Genomic DNA, 23,969 nt, shown 5'->3' on the forward strand with positions numbered 1-23,969 from the left:
ACACACACACACACACACACAGGTCTATATAGACACACAGATGCATGGCTATATCCATAGAGAGGAAGTAGATACAGATGTAGAGAATATATATCTCTACCTATATAGTCCATCTCTCTATGTATAGCCAGAGAGAGAGAGTGCAGAGTCAGGTGAAAATAGAGGCCAAGGCAAGTTCTCAAATACCAGCTGGCACAGAAGGCCAAGACCTCTGAGAGTGAGGTGGAAAGAGCCTGCATGGTCTGCCGTGGCAATGGGCGATGAAAGAAATCACTTGGAAGAGCACAGATCAGAGCAGCAGTTCAAATTAGATCCATGGCCACCAAGCCTCCGGGAGCCTGTTCCTGGAGCCTCCTGCCACCGCCGTCCAGGCCCCTTCATCTGCTTCATCTCAGTCGCAGGATTGGCGCCTCCCTTTCGCTGCTCCTGGTTTTCTACGCATGTGTTTATGATATTGTGTTGTACACACAATTGTTAGAAGCAACTTTAAACTATTTTGTGATAAATCGAGGGAGTAATAAACAAGACTGTTCTGTTTCTAAATCCATAGCAATTTTTCTGACTTGGTATCAATGACTCTACATGATTATAGAAAGCTCAAAGTCACCTACTGGAGAGTCGCTAAATATGCATGGGACACATGTGCAATAATCATTATTCAGGTATTTCAAAAGGGTGTGCCCAGTCTAGACAACACGATATAACCTCGTCTCTACCGAAATTACACAAATTAGCCAGGTGTGGTGGTGTGTGCCTGTGGTCCTAGCTACTCAGGAGACTTGAGGCAGGAGGATGGCTTCAGCCTGGGAGGCAGAGGTTGCAGTGAGCCGAGATCACGTCACTGCACTCCAGCCTGGGCGACAGGGTGAGACCCTGTCTGGAAAAGAAACGAGAATGTGAGTCTATATCTATTAACACTGAATACTTTTCAAGGTGTCACTGAGTGAAAAAAGCACAAGGCACATTTTAGGTGTGTGTGTTTATGTATAACAGAGAACGATTCCATTCACATAAAAAATCTGTGTACATAGTTATGTGTACACATTTATAGCAATAAATCTGGAAGGCTCCTCACCAACACCTAAACATTGTTTTTCATAATAAATCTTGATTTTTTCTTTTGCCTTTTTTGCTTTATTTTTTATAAGAGGTATAAACCCAACAGCACATCTTAAAAATAACTTTTGTCTAGATAGTTTATCAGGTTCTCTCTGACATCAAATACATGATGTCTTTTCCAACACCAATTCTGCAATTCTCTGATACCAACTGGGTGTCCAACAATTCAACCCAATTCTGACACTCACTACTAGAAACAAGTAGAGATCCCTTGGGTAAGTCCTACAAGACTGCCCCCCATCCCAGATGCCAGCCAAGTGCAGGCCAACCATGCTTCTCACCAACCGGCTATAAATTGAGGGTTCCCACAACCCCCTCCTAAGGTTTGACAAGTTTCTAGAATGACTCCCAGAACTCAAAAAAGGCTTTACTGTTGTTCCCGACTTATTATAAAGGATGCAACTCAGGAACAGCCCAGTGGAAACGCTGTCTAGGGCAAGGGATGGGGACGGGGGCTCTCTGAGTTTTCATGCCCTCTCTGGGTGCACCACCTTCCTAGAACTTCAATGTGTTCTCCAACTTGGAAGCTCTCCAAACCCCATCTTTCAGGGGTTTTGGGAAGTTTTATTTCATGTAAATGATTGGCAAAATCATTGGCCATTGGTAACCAAACTCAACCTCCAGCCCCTCTCCCTTCCCCTGAGGTTAGGGCTGGGTAGGGCTGAAAGTCCCAACCCTCTAATCACGGCTTAGTCTTTCTGAGAACTAGCTCCCATACCAAAGCTGTCTAGGGACACCCCTCTTTCCCCAAGAGTCATCTCACTAGCATAAAGTCAGGTGTGATTGAAAGGGGCTTACTGTGAATGACAAAAGAAACTCCTCTCACCCCTGTCACTCAGGAAATTCCAAGGGCTTAGGAGCTCATGCCAGGAACCAGAGACAAAGACCAAATATATACTTCCTATTACACCAGAGTTAAATGATCTCAAACCAAAAGTTATTTTTTTCTATTCTTAAGACATACAAGCTAATGAATATTCCTTAATGTCATATTTCAAAATTTAATCACTCTTCTTACAAAGAAAGACCATGCCATGGTTCCTGCATTTGGATCCAGTTCATATCAAGCAAGTCTTCAGCATCCACTGCCCCCAAACACACACACACCCATGCACACGCGCACACACACACACACACGCACACACACACACGCCCTATCCAGAGTGCCTCTTTCTCACTGGGATCCTGCAAGTCTGATGTCCTGACCTCAGCTGCAGCCCTCTACCTACTGAAGCCTTGATCCCACTTGGCCCTGAGACCCTTGCAGGCAGACACAGTGAGGTCGTCTCTGTTGTCTTAGCATCTATCTCAGAGATTAGCACTAAGGAAACAAACATTTGCTGCAAATATGAATATTTCAGAATTTGGGGACTAAGACAGGATGCCATACACTAAGAATTACCAACTTAAATAAGACATTACTTTTCACTTAACAACTTAGTAAAAATTATAGCGATGTCGGCAAGAGGACAATGAAAAGGGCACGTTTATGCTCACCTTGAGGGAATATAAATTGGTACAAGGTTTCTGGAAAGCAATTTGGCAATATATACAGAGAGCCTTTAAAATGCTGCATTAGCATTTCCTAAGAATACTTTTGGAAATGTAGATACCGACCATTTTACAAAGCTGCTCATTATTTATGTAAGAGAAAATGGAAAACAACCTAAATGCTCAATCCTAAGCGAATGGTTAAACAAGTTATTGCAGAGTCAGTCACAGAATGGACTCATATGGAACCACTGGAACCACGCGAATGAAGGGTTTGCAAAGACAGCTGATTGCCATATGCCATTAAATGAAAATGGTGGAATTTAATACTATTTATACAATATCGCATAAACCATACAGGAAACACAACAAAATGTTACCACAGACCACATTTTAATAGTACGATGATGAAGAATTTTTTAATTTCACTTTAAGCTCTGGGATACGTGTGCAGAATGCACAGGTTTGTTACATAGGTGTACCCGTGCCATGGTGGTCTGCTGCACCTGTCAACCCATCATCTAGGTTTTAAGCCCCGCATGCATTCCGTATTTGTCCTATTGCTCTCCCACCCCTTAACCCCCACCCGCCGAGAGGCCCTGGTGTGTGTTGCTCCCCAGTGAGGAATTTTTATGTGTTTCTTCAATCTCTACTGTGTTTTTCAAGCTGTGCAAAGAAGATGAATTACTTTTAAAAATGTCTTTTATAATCAGAAAAAAATTAACTATCTGAAAAGTTTGTTGAAATTCGTCATTAAAATGTTTTCCACACCCCTGGTTCCAGACTCCCTGGGCTTTCTCATGACCCCATGTTTGAATGGCACTGTGTGGAGACCCAGTGTGCTTTATCCTTCAAGGATAAGTATCCTCACATTACACAATAGCTGGTGTATGCTCCTATGGAATCGCATGAGACACATTTCTGTAAACCAATAATGTGCCTGGACTGCTTTTCAGCACGCTTAGGCATATTAAATGTGCCTGGAGGCATCTGCTGTTTGGGACACTTGGACCTGGAAAATCCTAGCAGAAGAGAAAGACAGAAGCCTAAGGCTTTTTTTTTTTTCTTTGAGACAGAGTCTCACTCTGTCGCCCAGGCTAAAGTGCAATGGCACGATCTTGGCTCACTGCAACCTCTGCCTCCCAGGTTCAAGCAATTCTCCTGCCTCAGCCTCCCAAGTAGCTGGGATTACAGGCATCCACCACCATGCCCAGCTAATTTTTGTATTTTTAATATAGATTGGGGTTTCACCATAGTTGTCAGGCTAGTCTCGAACTCCTGACCTCAGGTGATCTGACTGCCTCGGCCTCCCAAAGTGCTGGGATTATAGGCGTGAGCCATGGTGACTGGACTGCCTAAGGCTTTTTTAGAAGCTGGCTTCTGTTCTCTGGAGACCACCTACTCTTAAAAACACCAGCAACAGGCTACAAAAAGGGAATCAGAGCTCGAGATGTGGCTGTGTTGCTCTGAAGTGTATTCACTGGTTGGGACATTCTGCAGGGCTGATGTGGGTCTGTGTGTTCCACTCACATAGCAGTTTCCTCTCAGGGGAGGTTATGGCCACGAGAATTTTAGTGGCTAATGGACATCACACATCCTAGTCTCCCACTCCGGGCTTGACTGGGTGTCCCACATGACCAACGGCGGAGGTTGGGAGGGGCAGCTACCAATTGAATTGCCAAAGGCAGTAGCCTGGGCTGTGCTGGATTGCTTTTCAGCACGCTAAGTCCATGCAGTGACTCACAGTCCTCCAGAGGACAGCGAGAGAAAGGTATGGGGGAGTCATGGTCTCTGAGATCACTCCTGCCTACCTCCACTCTACCATGTCTACTCCAACATCTGTATTTGAAGGGCTTGTCTCTGGGGTAGCATTGTAAAGTGAATGACCACTCCTTACAAGTGATTGATAAGTGTGAGTTCATGTATCACACACACTCGAGGGGAATACCATGAACTACCGTCACTGAAGACACACTTCCTCTTTGTTCTGAAATATAATGTATTTAGAGTAGATGAGACCTGATAAACACAATTCAATGGCCAAATTCTTGCCTCAAATTCAGTTCAACAAGGTCTCACACAAAGCCTTGTTCACTCAGGACCAGGAATAAACTAGAAAAAGCATGGTGAAGGAAATCTCGAGAAATAGACTTTAAGAGACTGTTAATATTAAACAAGCTCACTTACAAAAAAGCTAGAACACAGCATGTGCAATATGAGTTTTTTTTGTTTGTTTTGTTTTGTTTTTGTTTTTGTGAGACGGAGTCTTGATCTGTCACCCAGGCTGGAGTGCAGTGGCGCAATCTCGGCTCACTGCAAGCTCTGCCTCCCGGATTCACGCCATTCTCCTGCCTCAGCCTCCCGAGTAGCTGAGACTACAGGCGCCCGCCACCATGCCTAGCTAATTTTTTTTTATTATTATTTTTTTATTTTTAGTAAAGGTGGAGTTTCACGGTGTTAGTCAAGATGCTCGATCTCCTGACCTAATGATCCGCCCGCCCAAAAAAAAAAAAAAAAAAAAAAAAAGCCAATGCAGTGGTTCTATCAGAGAGGGGGTTCTGAGAGACATTTGTGATAAAGTGCCTTTACCGACCACACACACACACACACACACACACACACACACAGAAAAAGAGAGAGAGAGAGAGAAGAAAGTGCCCAGGGAATTAAACAACTTGAGCGCTGCAAAGAGCCTTTAAAGTCCCTTGGTAGAACCTGTTAACTTTAAGATCAGAAAATCATGCTCAGGGAGGTTAAGGCCAAGCTCATGATGATTTAAGGGCCACGCTGGTCTCCAGGCACATCTGTAACTCCTGCCAGTTACGACTTTGTTCCCCAGGAAAACCCTAGCCCAGAGGTTCCCACCACTGGCTGCACACTAGAAACCCCAGGGGAGCTTCAAAAGCTCCCTCTGCCCAAGCTGCACCTGAGATGGAGCCACTAGTGTTGTTTAAGGTTGTCTGGTGGCCCGATGTGCAGCCAGAGGGAGACCCACGGGCCCAGGCAGATCTCACTGCATATCTGCTCTTAATCTGTCTTCCGCTGATTGCCTTAGCTGCGGACTTTCCAGTGGTGTCTCGCTTACTCACTGGGTGTAGTCATGAAGAAAGCTGTGTGAGGCTGTGTGGAAGGTACCCCCAGAAGCATCTCCTCCTTCTCCTTGATGAGAAAGAGGCGAAAGCCCTGTAGTACTTGGCTGTGCCGTCTTCCACTCCCTCTTGCCCAACTCCTAAAAGCCCCTCTGGAAAATATTTCAAATGACTCAGGTGTAATCAAAACAGCAAATGTAGAAGGAGATCTCCTTAAGTAAAGGAGTTCTGTTGGCAAATTCTTCAGAAATGTGAATGTATTCCTACTCCATCCACTCCTGATCTCTATCCTCCTGTTTTAATCATTGGTGCTTTTCCTAATCAAGGCAAACCTATCCAAGACTCCTGCTGAGGTCCGCTAACAATATATGCATGTCAGGAGCTCCCCAGATGAGGACATGAAACTTTTACCTTGAAAGGCATGCCACAAACGTCCGCAGGGAGGGGACACCTGCATTCCCCAGACCCCTGCTTGGTTCTTTTCGTTAAGAAAGAAAAATTAGGCCGGGCGCGGTGGCTCAAGCCTGTAATCCCAGCACTTTGGGAGGCCGAGACGGGTGGATCACGAGGTCAGGAGATCGAGACCATCCTGGCTAACACGGTGAAACTCCGTCTCTACTAAAAAATACAAAAAAAAACTAGCCGGGCGAAGTGGCGGGCGCCTGTGGTCCCAGCTACTCGGGAGGCTGAGGCAGGAGAATGGCGTGAACCCGGGAGGCGGAGCTTGCAGTGAGCTGAGATCTGGCCACCGCACTCCAGCCTGGGCGACAGAGCCAGACTCAGTCTCAAAAAAAAAAAAAAAAAAAAAAAAAAAAGAAAGAAAAATTACTTTCAGACGCTTTCAGCTTGCTTCTAACAGAGATAATGAACATGAAATTCAGGCTAATCTTCATTATGCCAAAGCTGATACCTGTTCTTCTTCTCTGTTTTTTCTACTGAGCACAATTGTCCTGCTTCTTTCAGAGGGCAGCCCATGACACCCATGACCCCAGCCCACCCACAGTGACTGGGGCCCAATACAGGTTTGCCAAATGACCTGAAAATGACTTTAACAAGGTCGCAGAGCGGATATTCATGGACTTTTGATAGCCAGCCAGAGTGCAAGTCCTCACTTGGCCACACACTGGCTATGCGACCTCGAGAGCAAGTGACTCAACTCCTCTGAGGCTCAGTTTCCTCATCTGAAAAAGAAGGATCAAAACATGACCCGCCTCAATGGCTATCAAACATTTTCCACCATGGCCCACAGTAAAAATTACATTTTACATTGTTTCCTAATACTCTCTCATGTGTACACATGAGAGAGTTTTGCAAGACAATTCTTAACCCTTCTATATATAGTTTACTCTGATATCTTTTATTCCATCCTATTCTTCTTTTTTTTTTTTTTTTTTTTTTTGAGACGGAGTCTCACGCTGTTGCCCAGGCTGGAGTGCAGTGGCGCGATCTCGGCTCACTGCAAGCTCCGCCTCCCGGGTTCACGCCATTCTCCTGCCTCAGCCTCCTGAGTAGCTAGGACTACAGGCGCCCGCCACCGCGCCCGGCTAATTTTTTGTATTTTTAGTAGAGACGGGGTTTCACTGTGGTCTCGATCTCCTGACCTTGTGATCCGCCCGCCTCAGCCTCCCAAAGTGCTGGGATTACAGGCTTGAGCCACCGCGCCCGGCCTCCTATTCTTCTTTTAAAAGTGTTAGTCAGGACCCACTACACTGATATTAGAACCCAATAATGGGTTGTGACCCACAGTCTGGAAAGGGAACTAGAATTAAATGTGATAATGCATGTAAAGGGTCTGGCACGGTGCCTGCGTCCTAGTAAGTGTTCAATAGCAATGAGTCATGATTCTTGCTGTTATTTTTGTATATTGTTATCATTACTGCTGCTTCAAGAAATCCCTGAAGCCTGGTAGAGACTGCTGTTCTTACGCCAGAAAAGAGACTCGTTATCTCATATCCTAACCCATCCAAACTCAGGTTCTGCGGACTGAAAAGTCTAGTGATCATGATTTACAAAAACTGTGTTTACAAAAACTGTGTTTACAAAAACAGCTGGAAAGGGTAAGACTGGGAGGACCCAATCCACACAGCCAGTACGCAGTGAGGCTCAGAGTCCAACCACAGCTGTCCAGCTTCAAAATCTCCCTCTCTGGAAGTTTCCTGGAGAAGCACTTCCTGAGTGAAAGATAACACACCAAGAGTTTTCTGCAAGCTTCTCCACAATTCTTTCATAATGTGGAGTGAGGACTGATACAAACAAGACATTCCATTAAAAACATCAAGTTTAGCTCATCAGGACAGTGAGCAAAGTTCAGTAAACACTGACCCCACAATGGCCAACTACAGAGATAGGAAGCATTGGTCGATTTTATTATTTCTAAACTTCGTCGTGCTGCATTCCCAGAACTCAAGCACACCACACTGACCCAAGGAAGCAGCCTTCCAAAAATTGCTTAACATTCTCAGCTACATGGACAAAGTACAGAGTACTTTAGGCCACAAACAGTAAATGTTACACAATACATTCTCCTATTACTCTGTGTTTTTGCAGTAAATGATGGCCTGAATTTCATGTTGAGGTTTGCTAATTTTTAATGATTAATTGGCATATTAAATATGTACAGGTTCTATCATTTTACATGAATATTTAACAGAGTCCTACTCATTGAAAGAGTTACAGTTTTGTGAGGTACCAGGTAGACAGGTTAATGCCTTAGGCCTTTAACTAATGGGCTTCCTAATTTAAGGAAGAATACATCAGCAACATTAGCATCATTTAATAAGAATGATTTTTTTTATGCGCATGGCCAGAGGACTGTTTCAGAAAAATCAGAGTATTCTATCTTATTTGCTATTTCTGTAAGCCCATCATAGAGCAGGAATAAAATGACAAATGGACTTGGAGGCACAAATTCATTTAAGAGTTTATTTTTCTCACTTTTAATTAATTATTTTTTTGTAAAGGTGGGGTTTCACCTTGTTGCCCAGGCTGGTCTCAAACTCCTGGACTCTCACACAACCTGCCCGCCTTGGCCTCCCAAAGTTCTAGGCCACGCCTGGCCTGTTTTTGTTTGTACTTTTATTTTCAGTTTATTATTAAAAAAAAGAAGAAGAAGAAGAAGAAGACTCCACTCTGCCTAAGAAAGCAGGATTAGGTTTTCATTAGCCTTAGGTTAAGTTTGACAAGTTATAGGAGAACAAAAATTAGAGGTTGGCAAGGTACAGGAAAGCAAAAACGCTTCAGCCAAGGACAAGAGTGTCTTTTTTTCTTATTTCCTTGGCTCAAGATCTTAAACTAAAATTAATACCAAAATAATCTGTTCTTTAGTGGAAACAAATCAAGAAACATTTTATTCCCTAAAAGAAAGTTTCTCAGAAAATAATGGAAGAATTACAGGATTCCTGTGGAAGAACTGTTGCTTCATGGACTAATTTCTATTCCCCGAACTATTTCCATTCCAATCTTCAGTAACATACGTTCTTAAAACAGAGCATGAATTTCATTTGTTGTTTACCAAGCATTTAATGAATCCAATTGTATGTACATCCTACTAGACAATGTGGGAAACTAGAACTGGGAGGGGCAGGTGGGTGTACTAGGAAACCAGTGAGGCTTGAGCCTTAGGCCCCTTATTTGCACAGAACCTTTCAAGGCCTTGAACCTAATTTTATTTTTGTTAATTTTATATATTTTTGTTAATAATTTTATTTTTTTCTTAAAGGGACCCCCAAGTTGTATAAACTTCAGGTCCCACCAAGTCTAGATTCATTAGTTCCTTCCATCAAGAAACCAGTCTCCTGAGTATATCAGGGGCCTCTTCCTCTCTGGCATTCTCCATTGCCCTCCCAGCCCCAATCCCATATCATCTCTGACCCCTATGGTCCCTGCACTCTCCTAACTCCGTGCTTCTCCAGACACTGTGGGCATGAGATTCACCTGGGATGATGCTGCCAGTGCAGAGGTGCAGGCCTTGTCACAATGCTCATGTAGATTTCAGGTAAGGCCTACTAATCTGCACTTTAGAAAAAAGACTCTTAGCCAGGTGAGGTGGCTTATGACTATAATCCCAGCCCTTTGGGAAGCTAAGGTAGGCAGATTGCTTGAGTCCAGGAGTTCAAGACCAGCCTGGGAAACATAGGGAGACCTTGTCTCTACAAAAAAATACAAAAATTAGCCAGGCATGATGGCATATGCCTGTAGTCCCAGCTAGCTGGGAAGCTGGAAGGCTAAGGTGGGAGGATCACCTGAGCTGGGGAGTTTGAGGCTGCAGTGAGCCGTGTTCGCACCACTGTCCTCCAGTTTGGGTGACAGAGACCTTGTCTCAAAAAAGAAAAAAAAAAAAAAAAGACTCTCTAGTGATTGGACCTGGCCTTGGTATTTCTGTCTCAGGCTTCCCTGCCTTTCAATGAGCATTCAAGAGAGTTGCCAGAATAATATGCGCCTGGCACGCTGTACAGGCATTCAGCAGATATTTGTTGGAAGAATGCAAATCATAATTACTCCCTTGCTCAGAATCATTGCCAGCTCCTCAATATCCACAGTATAAAATCCAAACTCTTTGGTGTGGTGGCCTCCAGCCAGCTCCAGTCCAGCCGCCCTGACATTTCTCCTTTACCCCCATGCTCCTGTGATGCTAAAACGCTCCCAAGCACCCCTTTATTCATGGCCTCTCATGCTTCTAGGCCTCCCAACCACCTGTCGCCTTTACCCATAAAGACCCTCCTCTGACGCTGGCCTGCACACGGTCCACACAAGTACCGGGTGAACAGCATTGCTTCCGGGGAGCTGGACGTGACCCCTCCCCATGCCCAGGCCTCCCTTCTCCAGGCAGAGTTAGGCAGTTCTACTTCTATACATCTCTGGTAGCTTCTAAGTATGTACACAAAAGCACTTCTGACACTGGGCTGTCATTGTCTCCTGGCCGTGCCCCTCATATTGGAACATTCTGAAGAGCAAGATCCATGCCCCTCATATTGGAACATTCTGAAGAGCAAGAGCCTGTATCCGGGCTCCTACAAACCATGCCTGACCCATAATAGATTACTGAATTTTTTTTTTCTTTTTTTTTTTTTTTTTTTTTGAGACAGAGTCTCGCTCTGTCGCCCAGGCTGGAGTGCAGTGGCCGGATCTCAGCTCACTGCAAGCTCCGCCTCCCGGGTTTACGCCATTCTCCTGCCTCAGCCTCCCGAGTAGCTGGGACTACAGGCGCCCACCACCTCGCCCAGCTAGTTTTTTGTATTTTTAGTAGAGACGGGGTTTCACCATGTTAGCCAGGATGGTCTCGATCTCCTGACCTTGTGATCCACCCGTCTCGGCCTCCCAAAGTGCTGAGATTACAGGCTTGAGCCACCACGCCCGGCTACTGAATTTTTAAAATTAACAAAGGCACAGAGGAATTCAACTAGATAACAAATGACAAGACAACATCATCAAGTAGACAACTTCTGTATACATTGCTATTGCTCTTTCCCTTTTTCTTTTTTCTTTTTTAATAGACAGGTTCTCATTCTATCACCCAGACCGGAGTGTAGTGGCACAATCTCCGACCCTGGGCTCAAGCCATACTCCCACCTCAGCCTCCCAAGTAGCTGGGACTACAGGCACGCACCACCATACCTGGCTAATTTTTGTATTCTTTTAGTAGAGATGGGGTTTTGCCATGTTATCCAAGCTGGTCTCAAACTCCTAGGCTCAAGCAATCTTCCTGCCTTGGCCCAAAGTGCTGGGACTATAGGCATGAGTGCCTACAGCGCGTGGCAGCTATTTTTCAAATTATCAGAAAATACAGAGTGCCTACATGTATGATGATTTATACTAGGCTCAGCGCAAAGGTTTATCCTAAAGAACAGTGTTTATCAACAAATCCAAGGGCTGGGCACAGTGACTTATGCCTGTCATCCAAGCACTTTGGGAGGCTGAGGCGGGTGGATCACCTGAGGTCAGGAGCTCAAGACTGGCCTGGCCAACATGGAGAAATCCCATCTCTACTAAAAGTACAAAAATTAGCCAAGTGTGGTGACATGTGCCTGTAGTCTCAGCTACCCTGGAGGCTGAGGCAGGAGAACCACACAAACCTGGGAGGTGGAGGTTACAGTAAGCCGAGATTGTGCCACTGAACTCCAACCTGGGTGACACAGTGAGACTCTGTCTCAAAAAAAAAAAAAAAAAAAGGGCACATTTTACTCACACAAAAGGAAGTACGGTCATTCAGGGGAGCAAAGAATTGAGAGGGTGTTTACGAGCCTCTCCTCTCAGAGTTAACTACTTGGGATCTCTAAATTAGAATTGTCACCCCAGCTCTACAGATGCTGGAGTTACAAGTTTTGTGTTCTAATGCCAGCCACCATTTACCTGCTAGGCAAAGTGTATAACACCTCTGAGCTTCATTTTCCTTATAAAAAGGAGACAGTAACACAAATTTCACAGGGTTATTGTAAAGATCAAATAAAGTAATTTATCTCAAATGTTTATTTAGCTTAATGCCTAGCACCCAGTAAACACCCAATAAATGGTATTTGTCACTGAACTTCCACTACTTGGAAAGTTTAGCTTACCCCTCAGGCTTAATATGATGGCTAATGCTTCTTATTATAAAGCAACACCCAGCTATATGTATATTACGTACAGAGTTCAAGGTTTCTACTGGGTTCTGATGCAGTTTTCCCTTAAGACCACAAAGGTGTGTCCTTGAAAAGGGTGGAAATTTCTGGCTCCAACCCCATAAAAGAGCATGTACATGCCGTGGGAGAGAACTCGGGCCACAGCATGGTATGTCTCCAGGGGCAGATTGCCTGTGTCCTCTTGGTCTGCACTTTGGGGCATGGGGCTTCTAAAGGTCTCAAATCTTTGAGAGCACTGCTGAGTGATAGAGAAGTGGAAAATGGCTTTATCTTTCTCCTTTATCTTTGCTTCCCTCAGTTATCTCTGAGCTATGATTACATATTCCAACCTCAGACTTGCTACGATTTCAAGTTTTGACTGTTTGCTTTGGGGCCCAAGCATTAACGGGTGAGAGCAACGTGCCCCCGCAAGGCCGAGGCCGGCGCGTTGATGGCACAAGCAATGAGTGATGGCAGCAGCAATGAATGAACGACTCGACCTTGGCGGATCTGAGTTGGCTCTGGCTACAGCAGAGTTACCTTAGCACCGCGAGCAGCATATCTGAGCACGATGCACAAAAGCAGTGGGTCACTTACCTCCTCAAAAGCATCACAGCCGGTCACCACGATATTTGGCCTGAAATTCTCCATTTTCATTTTCTTCTCTATCCTGGTATTCAGATCTACCAGGGAGGCATCTGTCATGATCAGGAGCGGGCAGCAGTCTGGGTAGGCCACCTTGCCAAGAACACAGGATAGTCAGGCCCCCCCCCACTCCACAAAATGGCCTAGACCAACTGCAAAGCTAAGTAATGTCCAGAAGCAAAATCACTTCAGTGCAGAAGAGGGGAGCGGTGTTCAGGAAGGAGAGAGACGTGACTTTGGGCTTGCAAGTGGCCAGGAACTGGAGCAGTCCATGTCCATACACAGGAACAGGGCTGCAGCCAGGGCCAGCTCTGGGCCAATGTCACCCACCACGCTTCCTCTTCCTGGGTTCCCACTCCCACTCCAGCAGCGACCCCTTCCCACATCATCCTCAAACAGCGAGGACCTACTGCCAATCAGCTATACTCCAGTAATAATTTCCTCAACAACACCATTCACTCACTAAGCATTTACTGAGCACTACCAGGCACTGTTCTAGTAGGGAAACAGCAGTAAAGAAAGCAGATAAAAACCCCTGCCCTCAAGGAGCTTGTAGTTTAGGGGCTACTGAGAGAAACTCCCTGAGGTCCTTGTATTTTAAACCTTAGCTCATGGCAGAATCAGAGGCTTTGGTCTTTGGCTCAGGGGACAGTTTTCCTTACGGGGAGGCGCCTTGCCAGCACCTGAAATAAGCACACCTCACAGATTGTGAGGGGCAGGTCAGAACAAAGCCTGCTCCTGTAATTCCAGGAAACTTGGATTTAGTCCCGAACAAACTTCTCACTTTTGTTTCTCCAGCCAGTTTTCTCTTGCATCTCCATCTACCTGGGAGTCACCCCGGCTCCCCGCTCCACAATATCTCTCATATTCAATCCTCCATATACCCTAGAGATCCCACTTTTGAGACATCTCTCATATCCACCTTCTTTTCCATCCCCCGGTACCTCTGCCCAGGCTGTGCCCTCATTATCACTCACCAAGGCCATTATCATATTTTGTTAACTGAGGTCCCAAGAGAGGCTCTTTGCCGACCGTGAAGGAAGTCAGAAAGAGAAGGGTGACTAGTAGGAGTGAAGGTAAACTCTCTGTAAGCTCACCTGGTAATTCTGATCAAGAGTAGGGAGAAGTTTTCTTGAGGTTCTTCCCTTCATGTTTGTCTCAAATTGAACCAATCTATACACTTCTGTTTTCAAGAAGTTGGTGAACCACTGAGCTGCCTCATTGCCACAGTCTCTGCCTTTAATGTCAAGGCCAAATATCCTGGAAAGGTCACAAAAGAACACCAGGTGACTTACTTATTTTCAATACACTGAGGGATGGTGTCAAAAATGAACAGCTGGACTGTTGGGACCTGACCAGCCCAGAGGGCTGTTAAGTGTTCCTTGGGTCAAAGCTGAGCAAAAGCACAGGAGAAAGGAGTAGAATGTGCTCTGGGGAAGAGCTACCCAAACCTTAATGTATGTGCAAATCCTCCAGGATCTTGTTTGGATGCAGATTCTGGTTCAGTAAGTCTGGGTTGGAGTCTGAGATTCTACATTCCCAACAAGCTTCTGGATACCTAAGCTGCAGTGTCCATGAACACAAGGATTTAGGACACTTTCACAAGAGGAGAGGGGTTGTCCTGTGGCAGATGTACCCTGAGCTTAGAATCCAACAGACCTGGGTCAAATTGGAACTCGGCCATTCTCTAGTTCTGTGGCCATAAGCAAATCATTTAACTTCTCTGACCTGTCTCCAGTTGTAAATTGGAGAAAATTATATGGTATCTACCTATGTCACTTGGTGGCAACAGATAACTTTACATAACACAGTGGCCCTCAAGGTTTTCTTGCTTAAATTCCCCAAAGGAGTTTTAAAAAGCTATGGACCCTTCACAGAACTATAAGTTGACAGGTAAACTTTTTCATCATAAGTTTAATTTGTTCTGAACGATATCATTTCCACTGAATTTTAAACATTGACATTTAAAATAAAATGATTGCAGTATGCTTTTAAAAGTATGTAATGAGATCTAAAGGCCATGTTGGTTTGATATCCACCATTATCCATTTAAACATTTTTGTGTTATTCCTCTTTTTATTCATGAACACATATGCATATTCTTTTATTTATGTAACTTTATCCTAATATATTTTTATGGCTATCGATCACTTACTGTATTTCTTTTGAAGCAATTAAATTTGCTTTGTTTCTTAAGCTTTCAAGTGTGAAGAAATGTTTTCAGGATTGAGTTATCATTACAATTATGATTTATATATCATAACAAAATAGATATGCTATATATTTTGATAATTACTGAACATTAAAAATCAGATTTTATTGGAAATTAAACGCTTAATGAACCCTATAGAGCATCCATAAAACTCTGAATGAATCTCACATATTGCTAGAATAAGACAAGGTTCAGTATTAATTTTAAATCTTTCCTTTAAATAAGCCCTGAGGAATTTTTCACACAAATAAAGAGACAGAAATGGGAGTTATAGTAATTTCACTTATTCCTTGATCCTCTAGGCAATGTATGTCACATAGCGATTGGTCCTCAACAAGTATTTTTCATGATTTATCAGCAACAATTTGATTGGAGGCCTCTTCATTTTCATGTAAGACAAAGAGTTGGAACCACTGATTTGTACAACAAGTTTACCCTGTCATTAACATCACCCTCTTTATCAACACCAGCATTTTTCATTGTTTGGGACCCTGTATGATTTTCCCTCCACGGACAATGCCCCTAGTAAGACGTGGGGTGGACAGACAAAAGCCTTTCCTCTGTACAAAGAGGAAAGGTTTATGGTGAGACAGAAGAACTTGACGACTGTAGATATGATTCACAGGATCTGGAAATTGATTCCCCTACCCTCATCTACCATGGGAAGGGCTTGCCCCTCCCCGTGGGAAGGTTCACACCAGTGTGAGGACTCCTGAGGCAATGCACGTGAAGGAATTCAATGTGGACACCTGAGGTGCTCCCAGTTAGATGAACCCCTGTATACCTTGCCACTCACAATCCTGGTCTGAGGTTAGAGACTCCCTACCCTCTTACCTCCTCTCCCATCTACTGTCAAATCTCAATGCTGCTCCTTTCACATTGCTTGGGCCTATTCCTTCTCTCTAAACTCCGTTCTTGAAGCCACTGTTTCACCTCTGATTAATTCTTGGCTCTACGGACATCTCATGATCCTCTCCTGGCCTTCTGTCTTTCCCCTAAAACTGATTCCATCCCACTGTTCAGCAGTTCCCTAAGTATATGCTCCTCGATGGAGCTCTTCCCTTATCCCCTTAGCACAGCACTTGTACGTAAGTGCACACGTATTACCCACAGCATCCACCCACCTGGGGAAGCTTATGGGTGGCACTTTGAAAAGTAGAAAAGCCGCCAACAGGGCAAAGGAATATTGATCAACCAGGATCCCTTCCCCCCCCATGGAAGGCATCCCTCCACCGGCCCTGTCTCCCATCCCTGCACCGGCTGGTATCATTCCCTCTGCCATGCCATCTTCTCCAATTCTTGCAGAATTTTCTGCAGAATACATTCTCTTCTACATTTTGACACAAAATGTCTCATCAGCAACATTCCATAGAAAAAAACTGACCCTTGCTCTGTGGGTTCAATAAAACTTCATGAGTAAGCAATCTCTTAACTCACAAATCAAAAGCAACTCACTAAAAATTATGTAAGAGGGCATAAAAATTTGAATAGACTCTTACAAAGAAAATCCAGATACTTTTACTGGCAGGTTCTACTAATAATTAAAGAATAAATAATACCAATCTTACACAGCAAACAAAAAATGTGTTTTTAAGACTTGCCATGTAAAAGTGGAAGAAAGGAGTAAATGTTTAGTACTAAATCTAACACGGGATTTTACTAAATGTAAAATCCCATTACAGATAAAATTATAAAACTTTATTAAAGAGATAAAATAAGACATAAAGAAGTGAAGAAAAATAATATTTATAGATAAGGTGGATTAATACAATAAAGATAATAGCTATTTAAGAGCTAATATCTAGTTAAGTGCTTACTGTGTACCAGGTCCTCTTGCAGGTGCTTTAATACACACACACACACACCCCCCCCAGACGCACATACATATTTTCACATCAATATTCTCTAAATTGAGCCAAAAATTCAATATAGGGTTGAAGTCATGTCTTACTTCCCCTTACTTAAAAGGAAACATTAGCGTCACCTTTTAAGACAATAATCAGGCTGGGGATGCTGGCTCACGCCTGTAATCCCAGCATTTTCGGAGGCCAAGGCAGGTGGATCCCTTGAGGTCAGGAGTTCAAGAACAGCCTGGCCAACATGGTAAAACCCCACTTCTACTAAAATACAAAAATTATCCCGGTGTGGTGGTGCCTGCCTGTAGTCCCAGCTACTCAGGAGGCTGAGGCAGGAGAATCACTTGAGCCCAGGAGTTGGAGGTTGCAGTGAGCCGAGATCGTGCCATCACACTCCAGCCTGGGCAACAAGAGTGAAACTCCATTTCAAAAAAAAAAAAAGACACTAATTATTCATAAATCCTTGTGATAATCAAGAAGCCATACTGGTCTATAATTAGTCTAAAAAAACTTCACACAAGGTGAACAGGGAAAGCTGATTCAAAACACTAACAGTGAAAGTTTAAAATAAAATAAGTGGCGAGGCGCAGTGGCTCACGCCTGTAATCCCAGCACTTTGGGAAGCTGAGGGGGGTGGATAACGAGGTAAGGAGATCGAGACCATCATAGCCAACATGGTGAAACTCCGTCTCTGCTAAAAATACAAAAATTAGTCTGTGTGGTGGTAGGCGCCTGTAGTCCCAGCTACCCAGGAGGCTGAGACAGGAGAATTGCTTGAACCCGGGAGGCAGATGTTGCAGTGAGTTGAGATGGCGCCACTTCACTCCAGCCTGGGCGACAGAACAAGACTCCGTCTCAAAACAAAAAAAAATTAATACAATAAAATAAGTGTAGAATAATATAAAATTCATGACACTTCATTCAGCCTTGTCCAAATAGCTGTGAAGGGACTTCCTTTTCTTTTTACTAACTTGAGGTTGTTAGTTTATGTTATTTGTTTCTGAGCTCTGGTGGGCTGGCTGTGGTAATCACTCTGTCACTTACCACCTGTTAGGGGTCAAATGTTTGTGTCTCCCCAAAGTTCCTTCGTTGACACCCTCAGCCCCAATGTGGGGCCTATGGGAGGTAATTGGGTTTAGATGAGGTGGAGCCCTCATACTGGGATTTGTACCCTTATAAGAAGAGGAAGAAACACAAGAATGCTCTCTCTCTTCATGCAGGCACCAGGAAAGGTCATGTGAGGACATAACGAGAAGTGGCCATCTACAACCCTGAAAAGCTACCTCACCAATCTACCAGCACCTCGACCTTGGACTTCCCATCTTCCCAAACTATGAGAAATTAATGTCTGTTGTTTAAGCCACCCAGACTATGGTATTTTTTCATAGCAGCTGGCACTAACTAAGCACACTATCTATGTTATTTCTTCAGTTTTTAGCAGTTCCCTTGGCAACCAATCCATTACAAATAGCTTATAAATATAGGCTGAACTAGTTACAGCATGTCTAACCAGCTAGAGAGGGCAGTACACTGATTACACCTCTGTGTCAATCCAAATGCACAGCTCTCAATCATTTTCACCTAACTGCCAGGGTTCCAGGCTCTCTATTCCCACCTCATCCAGATCTACAATTGATGCATGGAACAGAATGACATAAGAAAAGGCTGCAGGCCGGGCGTGGTGGCTCATGCCTGTAATCCCAGCAGTTTGGGAGGCCAAGGTGGGTGGATCACCTGAGGTCAGGAGTTCGAAAGGCAGCCTGGCCAACATGGTGAAACCCCATCTCTACTAAAAAAAAAAAAAAAAATTGGCCGGGTGTGGTGGCATATGCCTCTAATCCCAGCTACTGAGGAGGCTGGGGCAGGAGAATCATTTGAACCTGGGAGATGGAGATTGCAGTGAGCCAAGATCGTGCCATTGCACTCCAGCCTTGGCAACAAGAGCAAAACTCCATCTCAAAAAATAAATAAATAAAAAAGAACAGGCTGCAATTGGTGTCTTTTTCAGACCCAGGCAACTCACCTACAAGGTCTTGCTCTTTCCCTCTTTCCATCCAGGAAGGTGTGCGTGTCCCTAGATTTCTGCCTATTTAGCTGGTAAAGAGACTTGGGGGAAAAGCTTGCTCACTGTCGGCGACATAGTGAGTCTACAGAGCAACACCTATATTAGTTATGTGACACATGTCAGCCACGTATTTACCCATTGCCTTCACATGTCTTCCCATTAAGTCGAGATGGCTACACTCTTCCTCTTCAAAAAATTAATGGGCTCAAAACCTGTCATTTATGGAAAAGCATTTCTTCTCATTACACATATACGTTAAAGGCAAAAGCCTTAGGAGGCAAGTGGGTTCAAACCCCAGCTCTGTGTTTTCATGGCAGTGATCTAAGGCTTGGTTTCCTCGTTTGTAAAGTGGAATTAAGGACCCCCCTCACGGGCTTGCTAAGATAATTACCTGAAGTGCTGAATTCAGTGAATTATTGCTTCAGACTTTTGAAAATTGGGAACCATAAGTGGTGGATTTCAGCTTAGACACTTTGCTTGAAAAAACATAAGATGAGAGTTCAGGGAGTGATCCGAGGCTCTCCGCTGAGCCCTAGGACCTTGGACAAAACCAACTTCCATACACTTAAAAAGCTCAGTTGGTGACAAGGGATCCAGATCATCTCATGACAAGCATCTAAGTCTTCTTAATGAGGAAGGACAAGACCCCAGCAAACCATGGAACTTGACAACCCAACAGAAGTCCCACAGGCCAAAAGGAAGCCAAGGCCTGAGGTATGCCTTTGGCCAGAAGTGGAAATCCCTTACACCCAAGGAATGTGCCTTCATCTCAACCACACACTTCAGAGGCTGCAGAGTCCATTTGAAAAGCTCTGGAAACTCCAGCATCCTTCTCACCCAGCCCTGAGATACAGCTGTTAAGTCTCCACTAACTCCCTTGTCTGCCTGGTTGGAGAGTTGACAATTCTGAATGAAGATTTGAACAAAAGGAGAAAAGCCCTAAAGATGAGCACATTGTACCACCTTTATACTTGTGGGAATCTTGCTTTCAATTTTCTGCATGTTTTATGCTTTGACATCTTTGAGTCTTGTTGACACTGAAGAAACTACTTCTCCCAGGGCCGACCAATTCCTAGAAATAATAGACTGATGACCTGCAAGTGTGCCTGTAATAGGAATACCAACCCATCCAGAGTCTGCACTCCCAGTCACCTCCTTTATTTGGTGCTTACATGCCGGGCCACTAGTCCCCTGCCCTAGTCAACCCCAGAGCCAAGTACCAGACAACCTGTGTCCCAGAGCCTGCTGAAGTTATTCAAACTAGCGAGCCCTAAGCCTGCCACCCCTGCCTTGCTTCTCCTTTCCTGTGGAAACCACAATAAAAGCCCTTGCCCCCATGTTCCCCCTGCTCCCTCTGCCTCCTGACCCACCCTGGTGCTTCTCCACTCGGCCTTATGTGGCTTGGCGTGCCTCCAATTTCTAAGGAATCTGTAGGTATAAACATCTTCTTTTTTCAGGACAGTCATTTCTATGTCTGCATGTCTAACCATACCTGATTAAAACAAATCCTAGGTACCCTTAAAACAATACCCTGCATCATCCACTCGCGCCCAATCCCAACCCAAACTGCACTTCTATTAAATATTTCCTTTACTGATGTCATCCTCTACTGTAGAAACTATAGCAAGACAGAATGCAGCGAGAAGCCTGAAGGGAAATCAAGCCTGTTGCAGTTCCCCAGATGCCCCCAGGCAGAACACCTGCAGTTGTGGAGTTTGTTTGAGGAAGGCTGCTTGCTAGGCAAAACCAGCTGGTCCATATCTGGAGCCTTGAAGATCAGGCAGTTGTTCTCATAAGTGATGGAGACCAGCACCAGGCGAGGCTCCTGCCGGGCAGTGACCATGTGTCCATCTTCCTTAATCACCAGCCAAAACCTGCAGAGAAACAAACCAGGGCACACTCAGAAAATCCTCCTCCACCTCCCAACAGCTTCCCTCCAGCTTTCTACTTCCTCAAAACTCTCCACCCGCCCCGACTTGGGACCTAACATCATTTTCCAGACAATTATCCAGGTCTGGCCAAATGATTTGAGTCTAAAAGTTGGTGACCCCAAAAAGAGCTTATTTGGCAGAAAGAGTTCTAGGAGAGCTTCTGGCTGATGTTTGGCAATCTCCAGTTTCAAAAACGACAACAGGAGGCTGGCTCAGACACTTCCCCCTCACTGCTTAGGTAACCCTGCTGCCTGTGCGGGGGCTCTGCTTTGGTTAGAAGCTTCTGTAGGTCTGCCATATATGTCTCTGTGGCCCTGGGAGAAGTAAAATAGCTTTCAGGGCCTTTTGTTGTAGAACAAGATGAGGCTGGCCAAGTGAATTGGAGTCTGAGACAAAGGTCTTGCAATGTTGCTGCCTCCAAGAAGAACCAGGCCGGCCTCTGCTCTGTTTAACTTGCTGTGGCATGTGGGGGTCCTACATCAGGAAACCTCCCAAACAGCCTTTCCTTTTCATGCACACGTTCTGACATAGAGAACAAAGACTCACAGAAGTACACATTAGATAAGAATCCCACTTATTTCCTAGAGAGCCCACTGTGCTGGCCTTGGTTTTCATACTTTGTATTTCTACGGGATGAGCTGAAGAGTGACGGAAAGCTGGCCAGGCCCAGTTTGTTAGACTTTTACCTACAGCCTAGCATATAGGTTGGGCCTACACCACACAAAACACTGTGTTGCCAAAAAGAAAAAATCTTCCACTCCTAGGAAAAATAAATGTCAATATCACAGTTTGGTTCCTTTAGTTTAGTTGTTTTGTTTCATTTTCTTTATTTTGAGACAGAGTCTCACTCTGTCAGCCGGGCTGGAGTGCAGTGGCACAATCTTAGCTCACTGCAACCTCCGCCTCCTTGGTTCATGTGATTCTCTTGCCTTAGCCTCTTGGGTAGCTGGGATTACAGGCGTGCACCACCATGCCCAGCTATTTTTGTATTTTTAGTAGAGACGGGGTTTCGCTATGTTGACTGGGCTGGTCTCAAACTCCTGGCCTCAAGTGATCTGCCGCCTTGGCCCCCCAAAGTACTGGGTTTACAGGTGTGAGCCACTGTGCCCAGCCCAGTATCACTATTTTAGAAAGAAGATAGAATCTGCAAACAAGCAGGTGAAGAAAATGTGGGCACTGGTGAGTAAAAAGTGCCTGAAAGCCAGAGCCTTTCAAATGTGAGGAGGATAAAAAGCACAGCCCCTTCCAGAAGCAGGGATGGCTCTTCCCAGGAAGACATTCCAAAATATGACCAGAGTCATCAGGGAAAGCCTGAGGAGACCTCAGGAGGACATCCGGTAGCAGAGCACAGGGAGATCCGTCTCTGCCCTGTCCTGACCCTGACAGTCTTGCATCCGCAACCTCCTCATCAGTAGAGTCCTTTCCAGGTGCTGGCTAAACTGTCCCTTCCCTGCAACCATACCGGAAGACAATGGCTGGCAGCCTGTGCCCTGCTAGCTGGCATGACGATGGCGTGGCAGTGTAAAGGCATTCCCATAACTGTCTTGGCTACCCCCTTCCAAAAGGCTGGCGACACTGGGTAGCAGCAAGTCCCCACTCCTCTGAGGAGACCACCTTTTCCTTTCTAAGTGTATAAATGCATATGTGTATTATTTATTCATATATATATTTATATTTAATTGATTTCGAGAGAGGAGACAGGGTCTCACTCTATCACCCAGGCTCTAGAGTGCAAAGGCATGATCTTAGCTCATGGCAGCCTTGAACTGCTGGGTTCAAGCGATCCTCCTGCCTCAGTCTCCTGAGTAGCTGGGACTACAGGCAAACATCACCACGCCCAACTGATTTTTTTATTTTTTGTAGAGATGGGGTCCCACTGTGGTCTGGACCTCCTGGCTGGTCTAGAACTCCTGGCTCAATTAATCCTCCCTCCTTGGCCTCCCAAAGTGCTGAGATTACAGATGCGAGCTATCCTGCCTGGTCAAAGATGTCTTTAGATCCCACAGTTCTCTGGTTCACTCAGCCTGGGGCTGGGTTCTGTAAATCAGAGGATGTCTGCCCAGAGAACGGGGCTACAATGAAATAGGCAGGCATCCTCTGATTTAGATGCCTAATAGGGCTGGGCCCTATTCCCTATCTCCAGCCTTGTCCCTTGGTGCACAGTTCTTTGGTTAACCTCACCAAAGCCTTCACCCTTAACTTCCAACATGCCCCATCCCCAGACAAGACTCCCTTTGAGATCTGCACACAACCAGAGCATGTTCAAACAGGAGTGGCAAATCTGTTTGCATGTTATTTCTGACATTATTTCTCCATGGGCTGAATCTTCTCATCTCCCATTCATCCCTTACTAATGTTGCCCTTCACTGTGGCTCACAGCCTGGCCCGTGGCTCCAGCCTATTGTATAATAACACAGGCATTAACTGCTGGGGTTAACAGTGGGAAGTAGTCGCTAGAGGTTTCCCACTCATCACTGTCACTGAAAAAGCAAGTGGCAACTTGCCGGGAGTCCAATTTTGGGTCGGGATAATGACAGTAATCATAGGTTAAAAGGTTGCCATTTGTAACATACCCCAACCATCTCATTTCCCTGTCAACCTGGGCAATATTATTTTTCACCTCTTGTGCACAAAATGATGCCCAGTGAAAGAATAACTAGTTCTATTCTGCCAGATCTGAAAGAAGAGTTAAGTCTGGAGTATGGATTTCATCATGACCAAGTTACTCCAACCTAGTCTGCAACATAAAAGCTGGTGCCTTGAATTTACAGGTAAAACATGGATCAGTGTAGAAGCCTGGAGCCCCAATTCCCCAAAAGAGCTACAGTGCCCTGATCAACAGCAACGAGTAAGTGGAGCCCAAAACAATGGAAAAAAGTCTCATTTCTCAATTACAAACTGGCCTGGGGAGCAGGAAGGACTGAAAAGTGAGGGAAAGCAGGAAGCCTACCACTGAGTATGGGAC

At 44.9% G+C, this 23,969-nt stretch overlaps 1 protein-coding gene across 1 annotated transcript in view; it reads right to left on the minus strand.

Annotated features, from left to right (window-relative positions):
* Nucleotides 1–23,969, minus strand: part of MTARC2 (mitochondrial amidoxime reducing component 2) — a 37,101-nt gene that overhangs the window by 9,807 nt on the left and 3,325 nt on the right. Inside the window, exons 2-4 of the mRNA XM_050761303.1 lie at nucleotides 20,774–20,947; nucleotides 14,038–14,200; nucleotides 12,893–13,033 (exon numbers count right to left, since the gene is read on the minus strand). Of these exons, the coding sequence (XP_050617260.1) occupies nucleotides 12,893–13,033; nucleotides 14,038–14,200; nucleotides 20,774–20,947 (478 nt within the window). The remainder of the gene's footprint in view (nucleotides 1–12,892; nucleotides 13,034–14,037; nucleotides 14,201–20,773; nucleotides 20,948–23,969) is intronic.

The sequence above is a fragment of the Macaca thibetana genome, chromosome 1, assembly GCF_024542745.1.
Source record: "Macaca thibetana thibetana isolate TM-01 chromosome 1, ASM2454274v1, whole genome shotgun sequence".
Classification (NCBI taxonomy): domain Eukaryota; kingdom Metazoa; phylum Chordata; class Mammalia; order Primates; family Cercopithecidae; genus Macaca; species Macaca thibetana.